The sequence below is a fragment of the Lacerta agilis genome, chromosome 18 (genome assembly GCF_009819535.1).
Source record: "Lacerta agilis isolate rLacAgi1 chromosome 18, rLacAgi1.pri, whole genome shotgun sequence".
Lineage (NCBI taxonomy): Eukaryota > Metazoa > Chordata > Lepidosauria > Squamata > Lacertidae > Lacerta > Lacerta agilis.
In genome coordinates, this window is record NC_046329.1 from 5189731 (window position 1) to 5211382 (window position 21652).

The window sequence follows — 21652 nt, forward strand, 5'->3', positions numbered from 1 at the left end:
AAACGATGCCTTAGGAGGAACGGCTTAGGGAGCTGGGTATGTTTAGCCTGGAGAAGAGAAGGTTAAGGGGTGATATGATAGCCATGTTCAAATATATCAAAGGAATGTCATATAGAGGAGGGAGAAAGGTTGTTTTCTGCTGCTCCAGAGAAGCGGACATGGAGCAATGGATTCAAACTACAAGAAAGAAGATTCCACCTAAACATTAGGAAGAACTTCCTGACAGTGAGAGCTGTTGGACAGTGGGATTTGCTGCCAAGGAGTGTGGTGGAGTCTCCTTCTTTGGAGGTCTTTGAGCGGAGGCTTGACAGCCACCTGTCAGGAATGCTTTGATGGTCTTTCCTGCTTGGCAGGGGGTTGGACTGGATGGCCCTTGTGGTCTCTTCCAACTCTAGGATTCTATGATCATTTGCATAGGTGAAAGCCACCACTGCTTTTTCCAGGCCAAGACTTTGTCCTCACCCATAGCCAGCCTCCCCAGATGGGGCAGAGTTTTGCACAATTCAAAGTGTTGGTGCTGACCTTTAAAGCCCTAATCTAGGCTTCCTCAACTTCGGCCTACAACTCCCATGATTCCTAGCTAGCAGGACCAGTGGTCACGGATGATGGCAATTGTAGTCTCGAAACATCTGGAGGGCCGAGGTTGAGAAAGCCTTCGGCCTAAACGGCCTCGGCCCAGCATCCCTGAAAGCATGTCTCCACTCCCCATCGTTCAGCCCAGACACTGAGGTCCAGCTCCGAGGGCCTTCTGGCAGTTCCCTCCTTGCGAGAAGTGAGGTTACAGGGAACCAGGCAGAGGGCCTTCTCGGTGGTGGTGCCCGCCCTGTGGAACACCCTCCCACCGGATGTCAAAGAGGAAAACAACTACCAGACTTTTAGAAGACATCTGAAGGCAGCCCTGTTTAGGGAAGCTTTTAATGTTTGATGTTTTGTTGTTTTTTTCATATTCTGTTGGGAGCTGCCCAGAGTCCCCAGCCAGATGAGCGGGTATAAATTATTATTATTATTATTATTATTATTATTAAACTGGCCTGAGATGACACGCTAATAAAGTTTTTAATGTTTGGTGTTTGATCTTGTGGCTGGAGAGGCCTGGCCAGATGGGCAGGGTACAAGTAATAAATTATTATTATTACATCATTACAGGTGCAACTCAAAAAATTGGAATATCGTGGAAAGGTTCATTTCTTTCAGTAATACAACTTGAAAGGTGAAACTAATATATGAGATAGACTCAAGACATGCAAAGCAAGATTTGTCAAGCCTTTATTTGTTATAATTGTGATGATTATGGAGTACAGTTGATGAGAACCCCAAATTAACAATTTCAACTTTGGGGTTTTCATCAGTTGTACGCCATAATCATCACAATTATAACAAACAAAGGCTTGACACATCTCGCTGTGCATGTCATGAGTCTATCTCATATATTAAACTGCAGTAGCTAATGAAAACAATTGCTTACATAAATGGACTTTTCCATGATATTCTAATTTTTCGAGTTTCACCTGTATATCCAGCTGCATCCAGTTTGGGGTGGCTTTTCCTCAATTTCCTTGCTGGGAATCTTGTGCCCTGCAGGGTCTTTGAAACAGACGGTTTGTGAGCAGATTGCAGAAAAACAAATAAGCCCTTGAAGGTTCTTGAGCAGAAATTTAGCAAAAGATGTGCATCTTGGAGACGCATTCTTCTCCTTCTCCTTGTTTACATCATTGGCTGCTTCCTGCTTTTCGTGTGTGTGTGTGGTTTGTGTGTGTCTTTTGCTGGCAACGAAACAAACACCTCTCCCTCTCTTTCTCTCTTTCCAGGGCTACTATCCCTCCAACAAACCAGGTGTGGAGCCCAAGCGGCCTTGTCGTCCCATCAACCTCACTCACCTCATGTACCTGTCTTCCGCAACCAACCGCATCACCGTCATCTGGGGCAATTACGGAAAGGTGCGGGGCCTGGTTGGGCGGGCAGTCACAAAATTGCCGCTGCCCCTCTTCTCCTCCTCCTCCCTTAAATGTTTGCCCTGCTTTGCATATGCAGACGTGTTTTCAGCTGTGCCTGGGTGTGGTTATGCACGCCCACGCCCTCTTTCGGTAGGTGTGCCAATGTCAAAACTGAGTTGAGCTCAGGAGCTGCTGGCTTTCCCTGTTCCTTGAAGAAGCAACCTTGGCTCAGAACAGAGTGGATTTGATTTAAATTATGGGTAGGCAAACTAAGGCCTGGGGGGCCGGATCTGGCCCAATCGCCTTCTAAATCCGGCTCGCGGACGGTCTGGGAGTCAGTGTGTTTTTACATGAGTAGAATGTGTGCTTTTATTTCAAATGCATCTCTGTGTTATTTGTGGGGCAGAGGAATTCATTCATTCCCCCCACTCCAAAATATAGTCCAGCCCCCCACAAGGTCTGAGGGACAGTGGACCAGACCCCTGCTGAAAAAGTTTCCTGACCCCTGATTTAAATCCCAATTTAAATCTCTAGTCAGTAAGACTTGATTTTTTAATATATATATATATTTTACAGAAAGACTCATTCTTGCTAGTATAATCTGAACATTTACAACCAGATGAAAGTTTCGTTTTTGGAATGATAAATTTCCAGAGTAGTTTTTTTTTTTTTTTACAGTTATATAAAAAATTGCTGATTTGGTTATACTATTAGAAATACATAGACCGATAATTATGGCATTATTGTGAGGTTTAATTAGGACAGTCCACATATATATTGGCTTCCTCTGACCACTTTTTCTTAATGGTGACACAGACCACTCGTAATGTAAGAATATTCCTCCCAACTGTGAGCAGGGCAGTGGGGTGGGTTAAGCGAAGACAAGCGACGACAGTTCACTGTGACGTCGTTCCCCTGCTCCTGCTCAGGCTGCGCAGAAAAAGCATTTTGGTTCCTGAAATTCATTCCAATTGTGTAGATAAAATACAGTGGTGCCTTGGTTTAAGAACAGCTTAGTTTATGAACAACTTGGATTAAGAACGCTGCAAACCCGGAAGTAGGTGTTTTGGTTTGTGAACTTTGCCTTGGAAGCAGAACATGTTGAGTGTGTTCCATTTGTAAATTGATTCCCCCGCTGCTATGGGAAAGCACGCCTTGGTTTAAGAACGCTTTGGTTTAAGAACGGACTTCCGGAACAGATTAAGTTCGTAAACCAAAACAAAATAAAAAATAAAAAAAATCCTTCCAGTAGCACCTTCAGAGACCAACTAAGTTTGTTCTTGGTACGAGCTTTCGTGTGTATCTGAAGAAGTGTGCGTGCACACGAAAGCTCATACCAAGAACAAACTTGGAGAAGGGGACGACAGAGGATGAGATGGTGGGACAGTGTTCTTGAAGCTACCAACATGAGTCTGACCAAACCGCGGGAGGCAGTGGAAGACAGGAGTGCCCGGCGTGCTCTGGTCCATGGGGTCACAAAGAGTCGGACACAACTAAACGACTAAACAACAACAACAAGGGGACATGCTACTTCCAACAAGTAAATAAACAAGGTTTTTGATTGATAACAAAGACATTGGCTGATTGTACAAACAAGGTTTGGAGTTAGGTTCAGTTACAGGTAGGTAGCCGTGTTGGTCAGCCATAGTAAAAAAAAAATAAAAAATAAAAAAAATAAAAAAATCCTTCCAATAGCACCTTAGAGATCAACTAAGTTTGTTCTTGGTATGAGCTTTCGTGTACATGCACACTTCTTCAGATACACTGAAACAGAAGTGTGCATGCACACAAAAGCTCATACCAAGAACAAACTTAGTTGGTTTCTAAGGTGCTACTGGAAGGATTTTTTTATTTTGTTTTGACTATGGCAGACCAACACGGCTACCTACCTGTATTCGTAAACCAAGGCACCATTGTATAGCTGATAGAATTCTACAGGACGTGATAATACTGTCAAAACAGTGAAGATCCAATGATCCCCAGGCATTCTCCTCCAGATGGTGGAGATGTCAGGCACCCAGGCATCTTCACTTGGTCTCAAGTGATTGATAGCCAGGTGGAAAATGTGCCTGGTGCCTGGCTAATTTCTGACACCGGGAGGGAGGTACCTCTGTGTGGTTGAAGCCCTGACCCTGATGCACACATGCCCCCTAGAGGACAGAAAACAGCTGTCCTTCACAGAAGCCCCAGGTTTGCTGTAGACTAGGGGTCGGCATGGTTTACCTCGCCTGGACCAGTTCACTCCAGTGGAGATCCCTCTGTGGGCTGGATTGCGTGTGTGTGTGAGCGCGCCTGCCCGTGATTTCCAGCGTCTGCGCAGACGCGATTTTCGGTGCCGCGGAAGTGAGTTGCTGCGCCGTTTTAGCGCTGCGCGCAGGGACTTGCCGAGTGAGCGGCTCGGTTTGGGGGCAGCTCGTGGGCTGCTTAAACAACCCCCATGGGCCTTAGGTTGCCTACCCCTCCTGTAGACCTGTTTTCAAAACGCCTGTCACTCTGGAGGGGGCAGGCTTTGTGTGTTGCAAGGCGGTGCATGCGAAACACGGGACATGTTTGTCCTGTGCTTAGACGCGCATTAGCAATCCAAGTCAGGCTGTTAGGATCTCCAGATTTGTTCCTGCCTTGCAGCAGAACCTTCACCCCCCGCCCTCCCTTTCCCATGCGCAGTGTTTTACGTCTCTCCCCAGAGGACTGAGTGACGTTTCAGACCTGGGAGAGAATGCAGTTATTATGAATACCATTCATTTGTGCAGCTGAAAGCATTAGAAAGAAATGAAGTACCAGAATAAAATGCATTACACCGCTAAAATAATTATTAAAACCAGGCATTCTATCAGATAAGAGTTTGCTCTCCCGAAGAATTTAACCCACACTAACTTTCCTCCATAAGTACATTCTATAAAAGAACTCAAAGTAGCTGTCTTAATACAAAGAAATTTCAGAAATAGACTGGAAAGAGAAGTGGCTGAATTGCAACTAATCACCAAACTTAAAACCATGGAGAAACCTGGTCTGAACAAAGACATTGGATTCTTATCTCATTATACATAACAAAGCTATCTTTAGCCATCTCACCCCTTGCCTTTCCCTGCAAGACTAATTGCAGCGATCACCCATTCCCACCACCCTTCTGAGTAATACCCCTCCCCACTCCCTCACTATATTTAAGGATCTGGTGACTTCTGTTTCAGTGTATCTGAAGAAGTGTGCATGCACACGAAAGCTCATACCAAGAACAAACTCAGTTGGTCTCTAAGGTGCTACTGGAAAGAATTTTCTATTTTGTTTCCTCCATAAAATTGTCACTCTATGGGCCACATTTTCAGAGGTGTAGTGGGGACCTGCCCCTAACAAAAAGTTAGCTTGGTACCGAATCAAGTCTCTCAACTGGGATATTTAAATCTTTAACGAGGCTGCTCTTAAATCCCCATGGTTTGGGCAAGCCAGTAAAGCAGTGAAGTAAATGTTCGCCACCCAGAGGCACACTCCATTGTCTCTCGAGACAGACGGGTGCCGGCGACAGCTCTTCAGGCGCATTACCCGCACGTGCGCAAGGTCTCTCTTCGCAAGGGATACGGCGACAGCATCCTTCATATGCCCCTGCTGCCTAATGGATAAAGCGTTGAGAAAAAGTAAGGTGCACAGCGCTTTTGTCAGGTGCGAGGAATGCTGTGGCGGCCCTGGTGTGACCTCTGGGCTGCCATTCCGTACATTGAACTTAACGAAGCTTACTTCTGAGTAGACATGCATGGTATTGCATCATTAGTGTAGTGGCTTGAGGGCGAGTTTCGTTAACCGAGCCATATAGAGGGCAGCCAAGTTTGACAGATATTTTTCCAATATAATAATAATAATAATAATAATAATAATAATAATAATAATAATAATTCTATAACAGCTTGGTACGGTACAGCCTCCAAGAGAGACAAGAAAAAGTTCCAACGAGCTGTAAGAATTGCAGAAAGGGTAATTGGTGTTAGCTTGCCTTCAATAGAGACAATTTATGCTACCCGAGTTAGGAAGAGAGCAGAGAGAATTGTAGCAGATCCTTTACATCCCGGTCATCATCTGCTTGATTCACTTCCATCTGGATGTTGCTACAGGACTTCATATACAAAATTGGCCAGGCACGAGAATAGTTTTTTCCCCCTTGTGCCATTAAATTGTTAAATTCGTAGTTGTATAGCTTAAGGGGAGGTAAAATATGGGTGGGGTTTCTTTGCTTCTTTGTATTGTGAGAGGAACAGTGTCTGTATGTTTACATTGCAATGTAGCCGAAACAAATTCCAAGTATGTTGGAAAATGTACCTGGCCAATAATAAATTATTCCTATTCCTATTCCTAATAATAATAATAATAGTGGTGTATTTGGCATCTCTGGGGGAAAGGGGGAGGTTTAAGTTTAAATCAAGGGCAAGGAACCCAAGGGCTGCATTGCCTTCAGGGCCGCATGCGCAGAGTGGGTCAATAATGGGCAGAGCAGGAGATGCGAATTTTGCCTTTGCACAGACAGCTAGTTCCGTCGCTCTCACTTTTCCCCACCCAGGAAAGCAGGAAGCATGGTCAGGAAACACATCCTAGCTTGGCACGAGTATACAAGGAGCAGGTGGGCAAACCAAGGCCAGTGAGAGGTGTGGCTCAGGAGGTTATATGGCCTAGAGGGCTGCATTTGCCGCCAAGTCTAGGGGTTCCCCTCCCCTGGTTCAAATAATAAGCACAGGAACTGAAACACAGGAAGGATACTTGGCAAGGTGATAGGAGGGCCGCTTTGAAGACCAAGGAAGCTTGCCCTCTGCCCCTGTGGTTTCTCACAAACCCTCTGTTCTCATCCCGCTCTTCAGAGTTACTCCGTGGGCCTCTTCCTCGTGAGACAGATGACGTCGGCAGAGCTGCTCCAGAGGTTGAAAATAATCGGCATTAAGCACCCGGAGCTGTGCAAGGCACTTGGTGAGCTCGGCAGTTGGCGCGCTTCTCGGGGAATTGTAGAATCGTAGAGGTTGGAAGGGATCCCCGAAGGCCATGCAATGCGGGATTCTTTTTCCCCAACGTGGGACTCGAACCCGCGACCCTGAAATTAAGGGTATCGTGCTCCTGTGGAGAGGGGGTACACGAAGAAGGGAGTTCTGCAAATCAGGAGTTGCAATCTGGCAGTCTCCGGTTCGCCGCCCTGAGCCAGTGTTAGAAAATCAGGTATATAAGTGAGGTGCCAAATGACTCCTTAAACTAGGGTTGCAGTCGCCAAAACGGATTGTCCTAATTGCCATTTTGGCGGGCCAGAAGACTAGGAAGTTGTATTTTTCAATGCAACTCTCTGGTTCCTGAAATCCGTTCTGATTGTGTTACGACGGCTTTTTAGGTCTGCTTCTTCAGTGGTGTGTTAAAATAAATCAGCTGGACACCAGTGCTACTTGACTAATAGAACTTTATTTTAAGTAGCACACACAAATGTCCTAAAGACTCGAGCTGCATGTCTGCAGCGTTCTCACTCATATGTCAAAAAGCAACAGCACAGAAACACAGCATTGAGGGGGAAGCGAAACCAAAACTCCCCTTTATCCAGACAAAGGAAAAATTCCCGTATAGCTGTGGGCGAGGCACCCAGGATCAGAACGCCTCCTGGTGAACAGTTAACTCTGTGATGACCAGAAAACCTGACACAGCGTAACGGCAGAGCTGCTGATCCTAAATACATTTTGTAGTAAGGCGGTGGGTTGGGGGGGGGGAAGCAGTGCTGTCAAGTATCCCGTTTCCCCCGGGATTCTCCCTTATTTCAAGCAGTTTCCCGCCGCTCTCCCTTATTTTTTATTTCCCTTAAATTTCCCGTTTTTAATGGAAGCAGCTCCTCCCCTGCTGGCCAGGGACTGGGTGGGAAAACCTCGCCTACTTGGAGAGAAAAGCCTCAGCCCTCAAAGCAAGCGGGAGCCGTTTCCCGTGCTTACAGGGGGGTGTATTCCTCCCCCTGCATCAGCCCCTATCCGTTGCCGCCGAGCCCCTAAGCCGGCCAATAGGGTTAGCTGGCGGGCGGAGCCTGGCTGCCTTTGAGCAGCTGCTGCTTCCTGTCCTGTTTTGATGGGATCAGACAAGAAGACGGTGGGGCTCCATTGCGCGGAGCACATGGCTGCCCTCCTCTTTGCTCCGTTCCGAGCCCGCTTGGAGCTTACATTGCTGCTCCGCCCACTTTTGCTTCTGGCTCCGCCCACCACTGACATGTGACTGTCCCCGGGATAGGTGAGACTGCTGATCCCTTATTTTCAAATCCGAAACTTGACAGCTATGGGGGGAAGGCAGGTTGGATTGAATGCCAGCAATGCAGCGCATTGGGGCCCCTTTTTCTTTCTCTGGCGTTGAAATACCTCGCTCAGGGCAGCCCTGCAAGTCGCACAAGGCTGGTGCCGTGTTGGGTCGTGGGATAAAAGCGGTTTCCTCTTATACCTCCAGGTTCCCTTATAACTGTGCATTCTCGGTGCTGTGTGCTCACGGTTCTATCAGTTCAGTCCCAGCAGTTCACTCCCAGTCAGTGCATATCCTGTAACCTCCTGCTGAGATCCTGCAACATTTGATGCCGCAGATCTTCTGGCATATGTGTGTTGCACTGGGAGCGGCCACCGAGACTATATAACGGGGAATGGGGTAACTGTGCCCCTGAAGGACCAGGTGCGCAACCTGGGAGTCATTTTGGACTCACAGCTGTTCATGAATGCGCAGGTAAATTCTGTGTCCAGGGCAGCTCTCTACCAGCTCCATCTGGTACACAGGCTGAGACCCTACCTACCCACATACTGTCTTACCAGAGTGGTGCATGCTGTGGTTATCTGCCACTTGGACTACTGCCATGTGCTCTATGTGGGGCTACCTTTGAAGGTGACCCGGAAACTACAACTAATCCAGAATGCGGCAGCTAGACTGGTGACTAGGAGCGGCCGCCGAGACCACATAACACCGATCCTGAAAGACCTACATTGGCTCCCAGTACGTTTCTGAGCACAGTTCAAAGTGTTGGTGCTGACCTTTAAAGCCCTAAATGGCCCCGGCCCAGTATACCTGAAGGAGCGTCTCCACCCCCATCGTTCTGCCCGGACACTGACGTCTAGTGCCGAGCTCTAGCCCTGCGAGAAGTGAGGTTACAGGGAACCAGGCAGAGGGCCTTCTCGGTACTGGTGCCCTCCCTGTGGAACACCCTCCCATCAGATGTCAAGGAGATACACAACTATCTGACTTTTAGAAGACATCTGAAGGCAGCCCTGTTTAGGGAAGTTTTTAATGTCTGGTGTTTTATTGTGTTTTTAATATTCTGTTGGGAGCAGCCCAGGGTGGCTGGGGAAACCCAGCCAGATGGGCAGGGTATGAATATTTTGTTGTTGTTATGATTATGATTATGATTATTATTTATTATCAACTGGCCTGAGATGACACGCTAATAAAGCTCTAACCTTATGCCATCATAACCCATGTATTTTTAGGAACATTTAAAACATTTAAAATATTAAATTTTAAACAGCATGCTGTTGGGGAAGAGCCTCAGCACAACCAATAAAGCTGAACAAGCCCAACCCTTAGCTGACAGTGATTGTGCCAAAAAACACATTGTGGAATATACCTGCCGTGAAACACCTGTCTAGAGGGGCCCTTTGTCTTGGGCAGAAGCAGGTCGAGGAGGGAACGAGACAGATTCTTCCACTGCCCGGTTTCCCCGTTCCCTGGGGAGTGGTGAAAGTTGCTAACAATGGACCACCGCTGTGTTCCCTCTCTCCTCTTCTTCCACATATTCTCTCCCCCCCCCACCGCCCCCGACTCAACAACTGTAGTTAAAGAGAAGCTGCGCCTGGATCCAGAAAGCGAAATCGCCACCACTGGTGTCAGAGTGTCTCTCATATGCCCGGTATGTGATCCATGTTGTGTTGTAAAGCTCTTTGTCTCTCTGTGTGTGTGTGTTTAGAGGTGGCAGCTACAGCACTGCTCACATGCCTTGGAAACAGCTGATTGGTGAGAAGGTGCAGATTTCCTCAAGTCCAGTAGCCTTGGAACATTTATTATTTGTTTGGTTATTTGTTGCATTTATATCTCATTTATATCAAGGTGGCCTGCCTGGTTTCCCCCACTCCTCATTTAGTCCCTGCAACAACCCTGTCGGCAGTCACCCCGAGATCTTCGGAGGAAGGGGGGCACATGAATTTAAGAAATAGATCTCTGCTGTTTACCAGCTCCAGAGCCAGTGTGGTGTAGTGGTTAAGAGCGGTAGACTCGTAATCTGGTGAACCGAGTTCGCTTCCCCGCTCCTCCGCATGCAGCTTGCTGGGTGACCTTGGGCTAGTCACACTTCTCTGAAGTCTCTCAGCCCCACTCGCCTCACACACTGTTTGTTGGGGGGTGGAAGGGAAAGGAGAATGTTAGCCGCTTTGAGACTCCTTCGGGTAGTGATAAAGCAGGATATCAAATCCAAATTTTCTTCTTCTTCTTCTTCTTCTTCTTCTTCTTCTTCTTCTTCTTCTTCTTCTTCTTCTTCCTCTCCTACTCCTCGGGGCTACTGAGTCTTCCATCCTCCCTTTGGAAGCTCGGCTTTGCTCAGCAGAGGCATATCCCTACCCTTAGGTTTTGCCTAAAATTTAAAATCAGGGTAGCCCCCCCCCCCCGCTCTGCACTCTCCTTGAGTGCCTCTGCATGGCTAGAATGTGCCATTGAACTCTGATAAGGCCTCTTCCTTGCCTGGATGGAGTTTGGAGGTGTGTGTGTGTGTGTGTGTGTGTGTGTGTGTGTGTGTGTAGGAATTAGCCTTCTATACAAAGGCAAACATTTGCATCCATTGCTCCGCCCACCTTTGCCCAGGCCCCGCCCACTACCACCAGGCGGCCCCCGAGAGGCTGTCGAGAAGTAAATGCGGCCCTCAGGCTGGCAGTGGCTCCTAGAGCGCCAAAAGTGCTGCCCCAGGCTTTCCCCCTTTAGGTCCGTTCTGGGGCTTTCAATAACGTTCCTCACCTTTCTCTCCAAAGCTTGTGAAGATGCGTCTGTCGGTGCCGTGTCGGGCCGAGACCTGCGCTCACCTGCAGTGTTTCGACGCCGTTTTCTACCTGCAGATGAATGAGAAGAAGCCCACATGGATGTGCCCAGTTTGCGACAAACCAGCCACTTACGACCAACTGATGATTGATGGGTGAGTTGAGCTGATTGCCTCGTTGGAAGCAGCTCCATCTCTTTCCGTGTGTGTGTGTGTGTGTGTTGAGGCCTGCTTAGAATAACAGAACCGCAGAGTTGGGTCATCTGGTCCAACCCCCTGCAATGCAGGGAACATAATGGAAGAATTGCCTGGTGGACTGTTCGAAAACCTCCAAGGAATGAGAGGCCACCGCCTTTTGAGGGAGTCCACCATCAGACAGCTCTTCCTCTTAGAAAGTTTTTTTTCTCTGATGTTTTGTCAGAATCTCATTTCTCGTCCTTTAAATCCATTGGTTTGGTTCCTGCCCCCCCGGAACAGCAGCAGACAAGCAAGCAAGCTTGCTTCATCTTCCATGCAGCAACCATGCAGATCTTTGAAGATGGATCTCACTTCATCTCTCGGTCTTCTCTTCTCCTGGCTAAACATGCCCAACTCTCTCTCTTCTCTTTTCTTTCTTTCTTTCTTTCTTTCTTTCTTTCTTTCTTTCTTTCTTTTGAAATAATTTTTATTTGATTTTACAAGTATAGAGTTATAACAATGCGAAATATATATCCGTATTTGGAGACTTCTCCGAATCTCTAGACTTCCCACCTGCCCCTCCATGGGTTACATGAGAGCCAGTGCGGTGTAGTGGTTAAGAGCGGGAGACTGGTAATCTGGTGAACCAGGTTCGTGTCTCTGCTCCTCCACATGCAGCTGCTGTGTGACCTTGGGCTAATCACACTTCTCTCAGCCTCACTCAGAGTGTTTGTTGTGGGGGAGGAAGGGAAAGGAGAACGTTAGCTGCTTTGAGACTCCTTCGGGTAGTGATAAAGCAGGATATCAAATCCAAACTCCTCCTCCTCCTCCTCTTCTTCTTCCTATTATAAACCTTTTCAACTCTGTATTATTTCACCATCCAAATTTTATGTTTCTCCAGTTTATCCATAGTATCTTCTACATTACAAGTGTTACTGCAATCCTGCTAATGTTTTCATTTGCTTACAGTGGTCTCTCAAGTAAATTATAATTTCCGCCCATTCTTTATTGATGTTTTGGTCTTCTCGGTTCCTGAGATTTCTGGTCAGTTTTGCCATTTTGGCATAGACCAACAGCTTAGTTTGCCATTCTTCTCTGGTAGGGACTTTGTCTTCTTTCCATCTCTGGGCTTTAAACGGAGGCAAAGCCTTGTGTGAGGAATTAGGATATTGATATGTCGCTTTTTAACAAGATCTCCAAGCGACTTTCATTTAAAAACATAATAATAAACCTAATCATTCTCATATGTGTGTGTATATATTTACATTACATTATAGATATTTCACATCTGTCATATATTTCACATACCACATGGGTTAAAGGTAAAGGGACCCCGACCGTTAGGTCCAGTTGCAAACGACTCTGGGGTTGCGGCGGTCATCTCACTTTACTGGCCGAGGGAGCTGGCGTACAGCTTCCGGGTCATGTGGCCAGCATGACTAAGCCCCTTCTGGTGAACCAGAACAGCGCACGGAAACTCCATTTACCTTCCCGCCGGAGCGATACCTATTTATCTGCTTACACTTTGACATGCTTTCGAACTGCTAGGTTGGCAGGAGCAGGGACCGAGCAACGGGAGCTCACTCTGTCGCAGGATTCGAACCGCCGACCTTCTGATCGGCAAGCGCTAGGCTCTGTGGTTTAACCCACAGCGCCACCTGCGTCCCAGTACATGGGTCTAAAAAGCCCGGGACACAAGTTTTCACGGCCCTATGGCGGCTTCATTTACCTGAAGTGTTGTATTTAGCGTTAACTCAGGAAGTGTATACTTGACACCGTTCAGAGTTAGAATTGGCAGCTGTGCCGTCTCTTCCCCCACAGGCTCTTGTCGAAGATCTTGACGGAATGCGAAGACGCCGACGAGATCGAATACTTGGTGGACGGCTCCTGGTGCCCTATCAAAGCGGAGAAGGAGAGGAGCTACAGCCCCCAGTGTCCAATTTTAGTTGTGGGTGGGTCCACAGGTGAGTCTAAAAATACTTGCTGGTAACTGCTGTGTTTCCTTCCTAAACGGGGACCAAAGGGCCAATCGCTCTGGTGCTGCAGAGCTTTGAAAGTTTCAGCTGCACCCAACGCTACTCCTGCTTGATCAGAGTAGACCCACTGAAGGACTTGACTATTAGAAGTCTATTACTGTAATTTATGTGGCCCGACTCGGAGTAAAACTTAGTTGAATGCAACCCATTGAGTCTGCTGTGAGTGAAGCTTGCATGGATGGGCACTTTTCATCTTAAACCAATAAATAAATGAGTCTGACATGTCCAAAGAGAAACTAATTCCACTTCACGTTCAGGACCGGTGTGAGGGCTTCTTGCGGCCTAGGCGAACCACCTTCTGGTGCCCCCTGCACCCCCGCCAAAGCCTCCTTTAGCTGGAGGTGGGGGTTGGTGGAGAGGCAAGCAGCAGTTTCTCCGCTATAGTGGAGAATCTGCTGCTCGCCCATCCGCCCCCCGCCCAAGCCTGCTTTAGCGGGAGGTGGGGGTGGTGGAGAGGCAAGCAGCACCTCTCCACTACAGCGGAGAAGCTGCTGCTAGCCCGTCCCGCCCAAGCCTGGCCAGCGCCCCCTCCATTTTGGCGCCCTAGGCAATTGCCTAGTTCGCCTAAATGGACGCGCCGGCCCTGTTCGCGTTCATCCCTTTTGAAAACTAGTTTGGTTCACGTTCAGTTCACAATTCAACTCCGTCCAAACGATCCTTAACAAAGGAGACATCAAAATACACAAACAGTGCTCACGACGGGCTTTCTTCATTTCCCCCAACAATTGGCCTCAAAAGGCGCAAAGAGCAAAAAAATAAAATAAAAAAGCATCAATAAGAGAATGAACTAGAGACAGTTCAGAGTTCTACTTGCAAACTTAATTCACATACAATTTGCCTAGCAGTTATGGGAACAATTTTCAAGTGTAGTTTAGGGATTTTCAAACTATTTCATTGAACTGTTGCTAAACCAGGCTCCTTCCTTTAGACCACACGTCCTTCCACAGTGGGGACATAGGTTTCCAGGCAGGAGTTGATCACAGTGAGGGTTTGCCAAGCGTGCCTTCCTCTTAGCATGTTTCTCCCTTTCGTCCTGAGTTCGAGAGTCTTCAAAGCCCACGTCACCTTTGGTAAAGGCTGTTCTCCAAGTGGAGCGCTCACAGGCCATTGTCTCCCAGTTGTCGGTGTTTATACTAAATTTTTAAAGATTTGCCTTGAGAGAGTCTTTAAACCTCTTTTGTTGACCGCCAGCATTACGCTTTCCATTTGTAAAAAAGATCAGTTGCTTTGGAAGACGATAACCAGGCATCTGAACAACGTGGCCAGTCCAAGGAAGTTGATGTTGAAGAATCATTGCTTCTTCCAGCTGGGAGAAGCTAGATAAATATGATATAAATATATATCTATACATCAGTGGTGGCGAACCTATGGCACGGGTGCCAGAGCGGGCACTCAGAGCCCTCTCTGTTGGCACGCACCATCACACCAGCAGTGCCATTGTTTGGGGTTTTCAAATTGGGCAGCTGCTTCCCCCCAAGCTGCCTCATGAGTAAAACACTCCTTCCCCGCCGGCAGCAGCTTAGAGGCAGTTTACCTCTGCAAAGCAGCCTCCCCCCCCCCCCCGGAGATTGGTGGGATTTTTTGCAGCCAGCAGGCTGTAGTTTGTGTGATTGGTGGGTTTGTGAAGGGTTTTCGTTGATTGGCTGCTGCCTGCGATCCTTGAGACTATGTGTTGTTTCTGCTCTGCACGCCAGAGGAAGCGTTTATAATGCGTGTGAGTGTTTTTCTCTCCCCCCCCCCAAAAAAAAACCTGTGATCCAAGCCCCTCAAAAAAGCTCTGCTAGTCTTTGCAATCCCACCCAAAAAACCTCTGGGGAATGCCCCCCCCCCCCAAAAGCTCAACAACTCAGGGCAGCCCCGCCTCCCCAAGCTCATTTTATTATGGTATGTTAATTATTATCCCATATTAAATTGCCGTGTTGGCACTTTGTGATAAATTAGTAGGTTTTGGGTTGCAGTTTGGGCACTCGGTCTCCAAAAGGTTCGCCACCACTGGTATACATAATAGAAATATCTATTTTAAAAAGATGATGATGATAATGATTAACATCATAATAATGGATGTTAATTCCCCCTGGCTCTCCTTCCACTGCTTCCAGGAGGCACTTCGGATGCCAACGGTGTGCCGCCTCCCGCCCCCAGCGTGGAGAACGGCAAGGCCCCCGCCGATGTGGTGGATTTGACGCTGGACAGCTCGTCCTCCGAGGAAGAGGACGACGACGACGAAGAGGAGGACGACGACGGCGGACCCAAAAGGAAACTGCCCCGCCTATACAAGAACGGCTTGGCATCCGCCTGCTGACTGCAGGGGGCGCTCCGGGTCCTCCGCGTGGGAAAAGCTTGAATACCTTGGTGCTTATTCAGACGTGGGAAGAGAGGGGCTTTCTCTCCCTTCCCCCTCCATCTCGCCCTCTTCCAAAGCTGCCCCCCCTGTGACTTGCCCAGTTCCAAGTTAAGTTTTTTTTAAAAGGAAAAAAAGGAAAAAAATTAAGAAGGCCTGCCGGGGGCGAGGCGACGGCAGCGACGTTGGCGGAGCCCCTGCATGGCTGGAAGAAGCTGCCTGGCGAGCCATCCTCTTGCTAGGGTCTCGAGAAGCAGGGCCGGGCCGGGACACACCTCCCTTGCAAGGAGGAGTCGCGTCAGGAATTGGCCACTGGCTCTCCTCTCCTCCCTCGTGCCCCTGACCCTCTGCTCTCCTCTGCGCCCCCATTGCTTCTTGGGTGACCCGGTGCCAGTCGCTCGGAGCGTGTCCGAGCGCCCGCGGGCAACCTGAACTCTTGTGGGCCTCCTAAAAGCGGCACGTGTCTCTTTGGGTCTTGCCTTGTTCGACAACCATTCCTGACTCCTTCTCAATCTCTCTCTCTCTCACTCGCTTTCTCTGACACGTGCGAAACCCCTTGTTGGACAAACTTGCTGTGTGTTTGTTGCCCCTCACATCAATTCTGGGAGGCTCCTAGAACCAGCAGGTTTCCCTGGTCGCCCCCCCCTCTCCACTGCCCCCCGTCCCATGGGCACGCCAGGAAAGGGCTTTCGGGAGGGGAGCCGGTGAAAGATGGACCTAGACTTTGAAACCAAGATGGAGCATCTCGGAGAGAACCTCATGTAAAGAACTCTTTTTAGCTTCTTCTGAAAATAATGTAGAATTCTTACATACTGATTCCCTGTTACCCCCCCCCACCCCTCCTTTTTTAAGTTGAACAAAGCCATTGGGGAGGTGGGAGGCAGGGATGGGGAGGGGTCGGAATGCGGATTGGGCTTGAACCACAAACCTGTTGTCTTCCCCCCCCCCCTTTCTTTTGAAGTGCAATAACTTGGTGTGTTTTGGAAGGCGAAAAGGGCTGTGTGTGTCCCCCCCGCCCCCCCTTAATCTCACCAGGGCTTCTTCAGCTTGAGTCGGGTGTTTTGGGGAACAAAACAGCTTTTTGCCAGGGGCGTGGGCGGGCTAGGAGTGTACGGGCGGGTGGGTTGGGGGGGGGGAACACAATGGCCCTTTCCAGAACAGAAATGCCAGGTGGAGGAACTTTTATTATTAATATTATTATTGTTTCTACCCAACTACCTCGGTTTTAAGACAAAACAAACAGAAATTCAGGTGTAGCTCAGTCATGAAGTGGTGTGGGGCAGCATGCAGGTGACTGTTGTCTTTTTAAAAATTGCCTATGGACTTCCAGCTGCTTTGATATGTCTCCCCCCGCTGTTCCCAAAAGCGCACGCCCTTGTGTATCTGTGAACTCTTTTTAAATATCGCCCCCCTTCCGCTCTGCCTGGCCTTGGATTGCTTGCCTACGTCGGCTCTTGACTTTCATCGCTGGCAAGCAAGGAAATGCTCGCCCCTCATTACACACACACACAAACAAACACACACACACAAACAAACACACACATACACACCCTCTGCCCAGGAGCTGGTGCACTACTAGTAACCCCCTTGCAGATGACCAAGGAAAAAGTGTGTCTGTTGGTTTTATGCGTGTACACTAGGCCAAGACTGTGCTAGGTGGGCTTTTATTGCACACTCTGAAAACCGAATTGGCCTCGGATTTTATTTTACTTTTGGCGGGTCGGGGGTGGGGAGAGAGAGTTTGTCCTGTTTCCTTTGCCTACCTTTCCCCCCTCTTTCCTGCCAGTCCCACCTGTCGTCCCTCCGCCAGCCCAGAAAACATAGAACGTGGGGGCGCTTTTGCCGTTTTCTCCCCCCAAAGGATAAAAACGACGACAAAACACAAAACCACGATATGTGTGTTCAAGGCACCTCCACCTTCTCTCTCCCATGAAGCCGGAGAGAACAGCACCGTCGTCGTTTTTTTAATCCAGGCCAGTGGTGCTTCTCTTGAGCGTCTTCAAAAAAAAGAGCAATATACTTCTTCCAAAGGACTTGTTCCCTAAGGAGGTAGGTATTGCCGAACAGAGAAATGGCCCCTCCTTGGCTCCAGGCCGAGAGTGCGTCTCGTGTCTCCCTTTTCCAGGCTCTCGCATGCCATGGGGGAAAGAAAGCCTTCTCCAGAGAGGGAGAGGGTGTTTTAAAGAAAAGCCAGTTCAAGTGTATTGTATGGAAGTCCCCAAACCTAAACGGTTGCTGTGATAGGACCTCACCCAAGAAGGAGAAACAAGGCGCTTAGCTTAAGAGTTCAGCTGAGTCGTGGCAAGTAATTCTTGTCACTTGCTTTTCCCACCCCACTGATTGCCCCCATGCCTGTTGAAGGGCTCTTGAAGAACCCCTGGAATAAACAGCACTTGGCTGGTGTGTGTGGGGGGGGAAGCCCTGTCCCAGTCCTTCGGAAGCCGATGTGGAGAAGATGGCTGGAGGAAGGGAGGCGTGACGAGTCATCCAGCCTTCCTGGCCCTTCCACTTTCCCCCCTGTTCTCCCCCACCACCCCCCATATTACCTTTTATATATATATATATCTTTCCCCACACACACACACACACCGCCCCCAGTCAAACATCTCAAACTGAAGCAATACATTTGCAGTTTTTAAAACGTGCGCACACGAGACCTCCAGGTCCACTGAGGGTTTGTAAAGATCTTTCCTTGTACAGATGGCCGCTTGCCTCCTCAGCCACTCAGTGGTCAGTCCCACTCCTCTCCCTCAGGATTATAATTTGTGTGCTTAAACTTCTTGGGCTCCCCATCCCCATCCCAGACACTGTCCATTGAGACTTCGCATCCACCTTCCTTCCTTCCTTCCTTCCTTCCTTTCTTCCTTCCTTCCTTCCTTCCTTCCTTCCAGATTTCCCTTCTGTACATATGTTTTTGCTTAACATCCCTGTCCTGGGTTTTTTTTCTTCCCCTCCCCTCCTTTTTCTGTTTGTTCGTTTGTGTGTGTGTGTGTGTGTAAAGAAAAGAAATTATTTTTTTTTCTTTCCTTCAATACACATTCTTCAGAATTCAAAAGTATAGTGTTTGTTAAATAAAATGAAAGATTTCACTTTAACCTGCTTTCGCCGATGCCTGAAGTTGTTGTGACGGGTTAGGTCAAAGCTCCGTCTTAGCCCAGTGTCCTGTTTCCGGCAGTGGACAAACCCAGTGGTTTGGAAGGCCTCGCAAGCAGGATGAGTCTTTTGTTGCTTGACCCCTATATTCTGGTATGCTTCTTCTGAACATGCATGTTCTGTTTAGCGTCGAAGACTAGAAGAGCTGTTGGTTTATTCCTGAAGAAACATGGGGAAGAAGAAGAAGAAGAAGAAGAAGAAGAAGAAGAAGAAGAAGAAGAAGAAGAAGAAGAAGAAGAAGAAGAAGAAGTGGAGGAGAAGGAGGAGGAGGAGGAGGAGGAGGAGTTTGGATTTGATATCCTGCTTTATCACTACCTGAAGGAGTCTCAAAGCGGCTAACATTCTCCTTTCCCTTCCTCCCCCACAACAAACACTCTCTGTGAGGTGAGTGGGGCTGAGAGACTTCAGAGAAGTGTGACTAGCCCAAGGTCACCCAGCAGCTGCATGTGGAGGAGCGGAGACGCGAACCCGGTTCACCAGATTACGAGTCCACCGCTCTTAACCACTACACCACACTGGCAAGAATTGTCTTGCAGGAACAAAAGAAGTTCTAGAGTACTGTTTTGAACAAAATGCCAAACAGCTGCCTCTGAGAACGATAAATGGGGTATGGGTGTGTCTCCTAACCTTCACCTTCCCATTTGTTTCTTTGATCCGGCGGTACTTTGAGAGAGATAACAGCCCTTGTCCCTAGTTTATTGACTCCAGGTTCAGATAATGGTGACCTGCAACTTCTGTCAACCCTAGGAAGCATGGCCCAGCGGTCAGGAATCATGGAGGCTGTGGTACAGCCACATCTGGCTGACTTAGTATAAGCTTGTTTTCTCCTGCCCCAGACAGTAGGACCCGAACCACTGGCTTCAACTTAGAAGAAAGGAGATATCGACTCAACATCAGGAAGAACTTTCTGACAGTAAGAGCTGTTTGACAGTGGAACGGTCTCCGTCGAGAGGTGGTGATTCTCCTTCCTTGGAGGTTTTTAAGTAGAGGTTGGGTGGCCATCTGTCGTGGATGCTTTAGGTGAGATCCCTGCCATTTGCAGGGGGTTGGATTAGATGATTCTCCGAGTCCCCTGCAACTCTACAATTCTGCGATCTTAAAACAACTTATGTCTCAAGATGGTCTGAGGAACCTTAGCCTCTCCAGATACTGATGAACTACAAGCCCCATCATCCATGGCAGTTGTCCATGCGTGGTGTGGCTGATGAGAGTTGTAGTTCAGCAACATCTGGAGGGCCAAAGGGTCCCCACATCTGATCAACTCATGGTGGCTGGAGCCTTAGATTTCCTTTGACCTGAGAGGCTCTGTATGCCTTTGGGGTGAGTTCAGCTTGAGTTTTGAAACCGTTCCATTTGCTATTCCCCTGTTTTTGCAACCTCTTGTAATCCCCAATCATGCTCATTCTTTCATGTGTGCTGGGGAGGGTTTTCCTGTGTGCAGTTTGGCTCTATATCCTTGCTTAATAAATGGCACAGCAACTATGGAGAATGAGCCTTCCCTGGGACTCCTCACTAGCATGTGGTTGGTTCAGCTCCAGCAGCCCCTCTCAGAGAGCTCAACTTAGCTGTAAAGGCGCTTAGTCGTAATTAAAGACGACGACATGCACAAACAAAAGGCACACACAAAAATAAAACTCATAGATGTCCATGGAGGCACAGGTCAATTTTGTGTCCAGGGCAGCTGTCTACCAACTCCATCTGGTACACAGGCTGAGACCCTCCCTGCCCACAGACTGTCTCGCTAGAGTGGTGCATGCTCTGGTTATCTCCCGCTTGGACTACTGCAATGCGCTATACATGGGGCTACCTTTGAAGGTAACCCAGAAACCACAAGTAATACAGAATGCGGCAGCAAGACTGGTGACTGGGAATGGCCGCCAAGACCACATATCACCGGTCCTAAAAGACTTACATTGGCTCCCAGTACATTTCCAAGCACAATTCAGAGTGTTGGTGCTGACCTTTGAAGCCCTAAATGGCCTCGGCCCAGTATACCTGAAGGAGCGTCTCCAACCCCATCATTCAGCCCAGACACTGAGGTCCATCTCCGAGGGCCTTCTGGCGGTTCCCTCCCTGCGAGAAGTGAGGTTACAGGGAACCAGGCAGAGGGCCCTCTCGGTAGTGGCACCTGCCCTGTGGAACGCCCTTTCATCAGAGGTCAAGGAAATAAACAACTATATGACTTTTAGAAGAAATCTGAAGGCAGCCCTGTTTAGGGAAGCAATCTGCAAAACCAATCAATTGCCAAAAAATAATGTTTAAATGTGTCTTAAATTTGAGGCCCCTTTAGAGCTGGAGGGCCCAGGTGAATTGGCCCCTTGATTGCCCCCCACAAGCCACAAGGCAGGAATTGGGAGTCCAGTACCCAGCACCCATCAGCCCCAACCAGCATGGTCAGTAGTTAGGGGTTGTTGGCGTTACAGTGCAGGGATTTTGCCAAGGAACAGCCGTGTGAAAAACGTCTTGTGGTCACCTAACGAGTTGTATTGCTGCGTAAGCTTTTAACGTGGTCTAGTCCTCTCTTGTAGGGACCCAGGTGGCGCTGTGGGTTAAACCACAGAGTCTAGGGCTTGCCGATCAGAAGGTCAGCAGTTCGAATCCCTGCGACGGGGTGAGCTCCAGTTGCTCGGTCCGTGCTCCTGCCCACCTAGCAGTTCGAAAGCACATCAAACTGCAAGTAGATAAATAGGTACCGCTCCGGTGGGAAGGTAAATGGCGTTTCTGAGCGCTGCTCTGGTTCGCCAGAAGCGGCTTTGTCATGCTGGCCACATGAACTGGAAGCTGTCTGCGGACAAAGGCCAGCTCCCTTGGCCTATAGAGCGAGATGAGCGCCGCAACCGAAGAGTTGGACACGACTGGACCTAATGGTCAGGGGTCCCTTTACTAGTCCTCTCTAGGCGATGGTCAACAATTTGGCTGCAAACGGAAAGTCAAAGGACAAAAAAATCTGAAGAAGTGTGCATGCACATGAAAGCTCATACCGAGAACAAACTTAGTCTCTAAGGTGCTACTGCAAGGAATT

The 21652-nt window shown here is 48.5% G+C and overlaps 1 protein-coding gene across 1 annotated transcript in view; it reads left to right on the top strand.

Moving 5' to 3' along the window:
* Positions 1 to 15582, top strand: part of PIAS4 (protein inhibitor of activated STAT 4) — a 39691-nt gene extending 24109 nt beyond the window's left edge. Inside the window, exons 7-12 of the mRNA XM_033136688.1 lie at positions 1809 to 1937; positions 6773 to 6878; positions 9737 to 9810; positions 10919 to 11079; positions 12922 to 13064; positions 15236 to 15582. Coding sequence (XP_032992579.1) covers positions 1809 to 1937; positions 6773 to 6878; positions 9737 to 9810; positions 10919 to 11079; positions 12922 to 13064; positions 15236 to 15438 — 816 coding nt within the window. The 3' untranslated portion in view covers positions 15439 to 15582. The remainder of the gene's footprint in view (positions 1 to 1808; positions 1938 to 6772; positions 6879 to 9736; positions 9811 to 10918; positions 11080 to 12921; positions 13065 to 15235) is intronic.
* The last annotated feature ends 6070 nt before the right edge of the window (positions 15583 to 21652 follow it).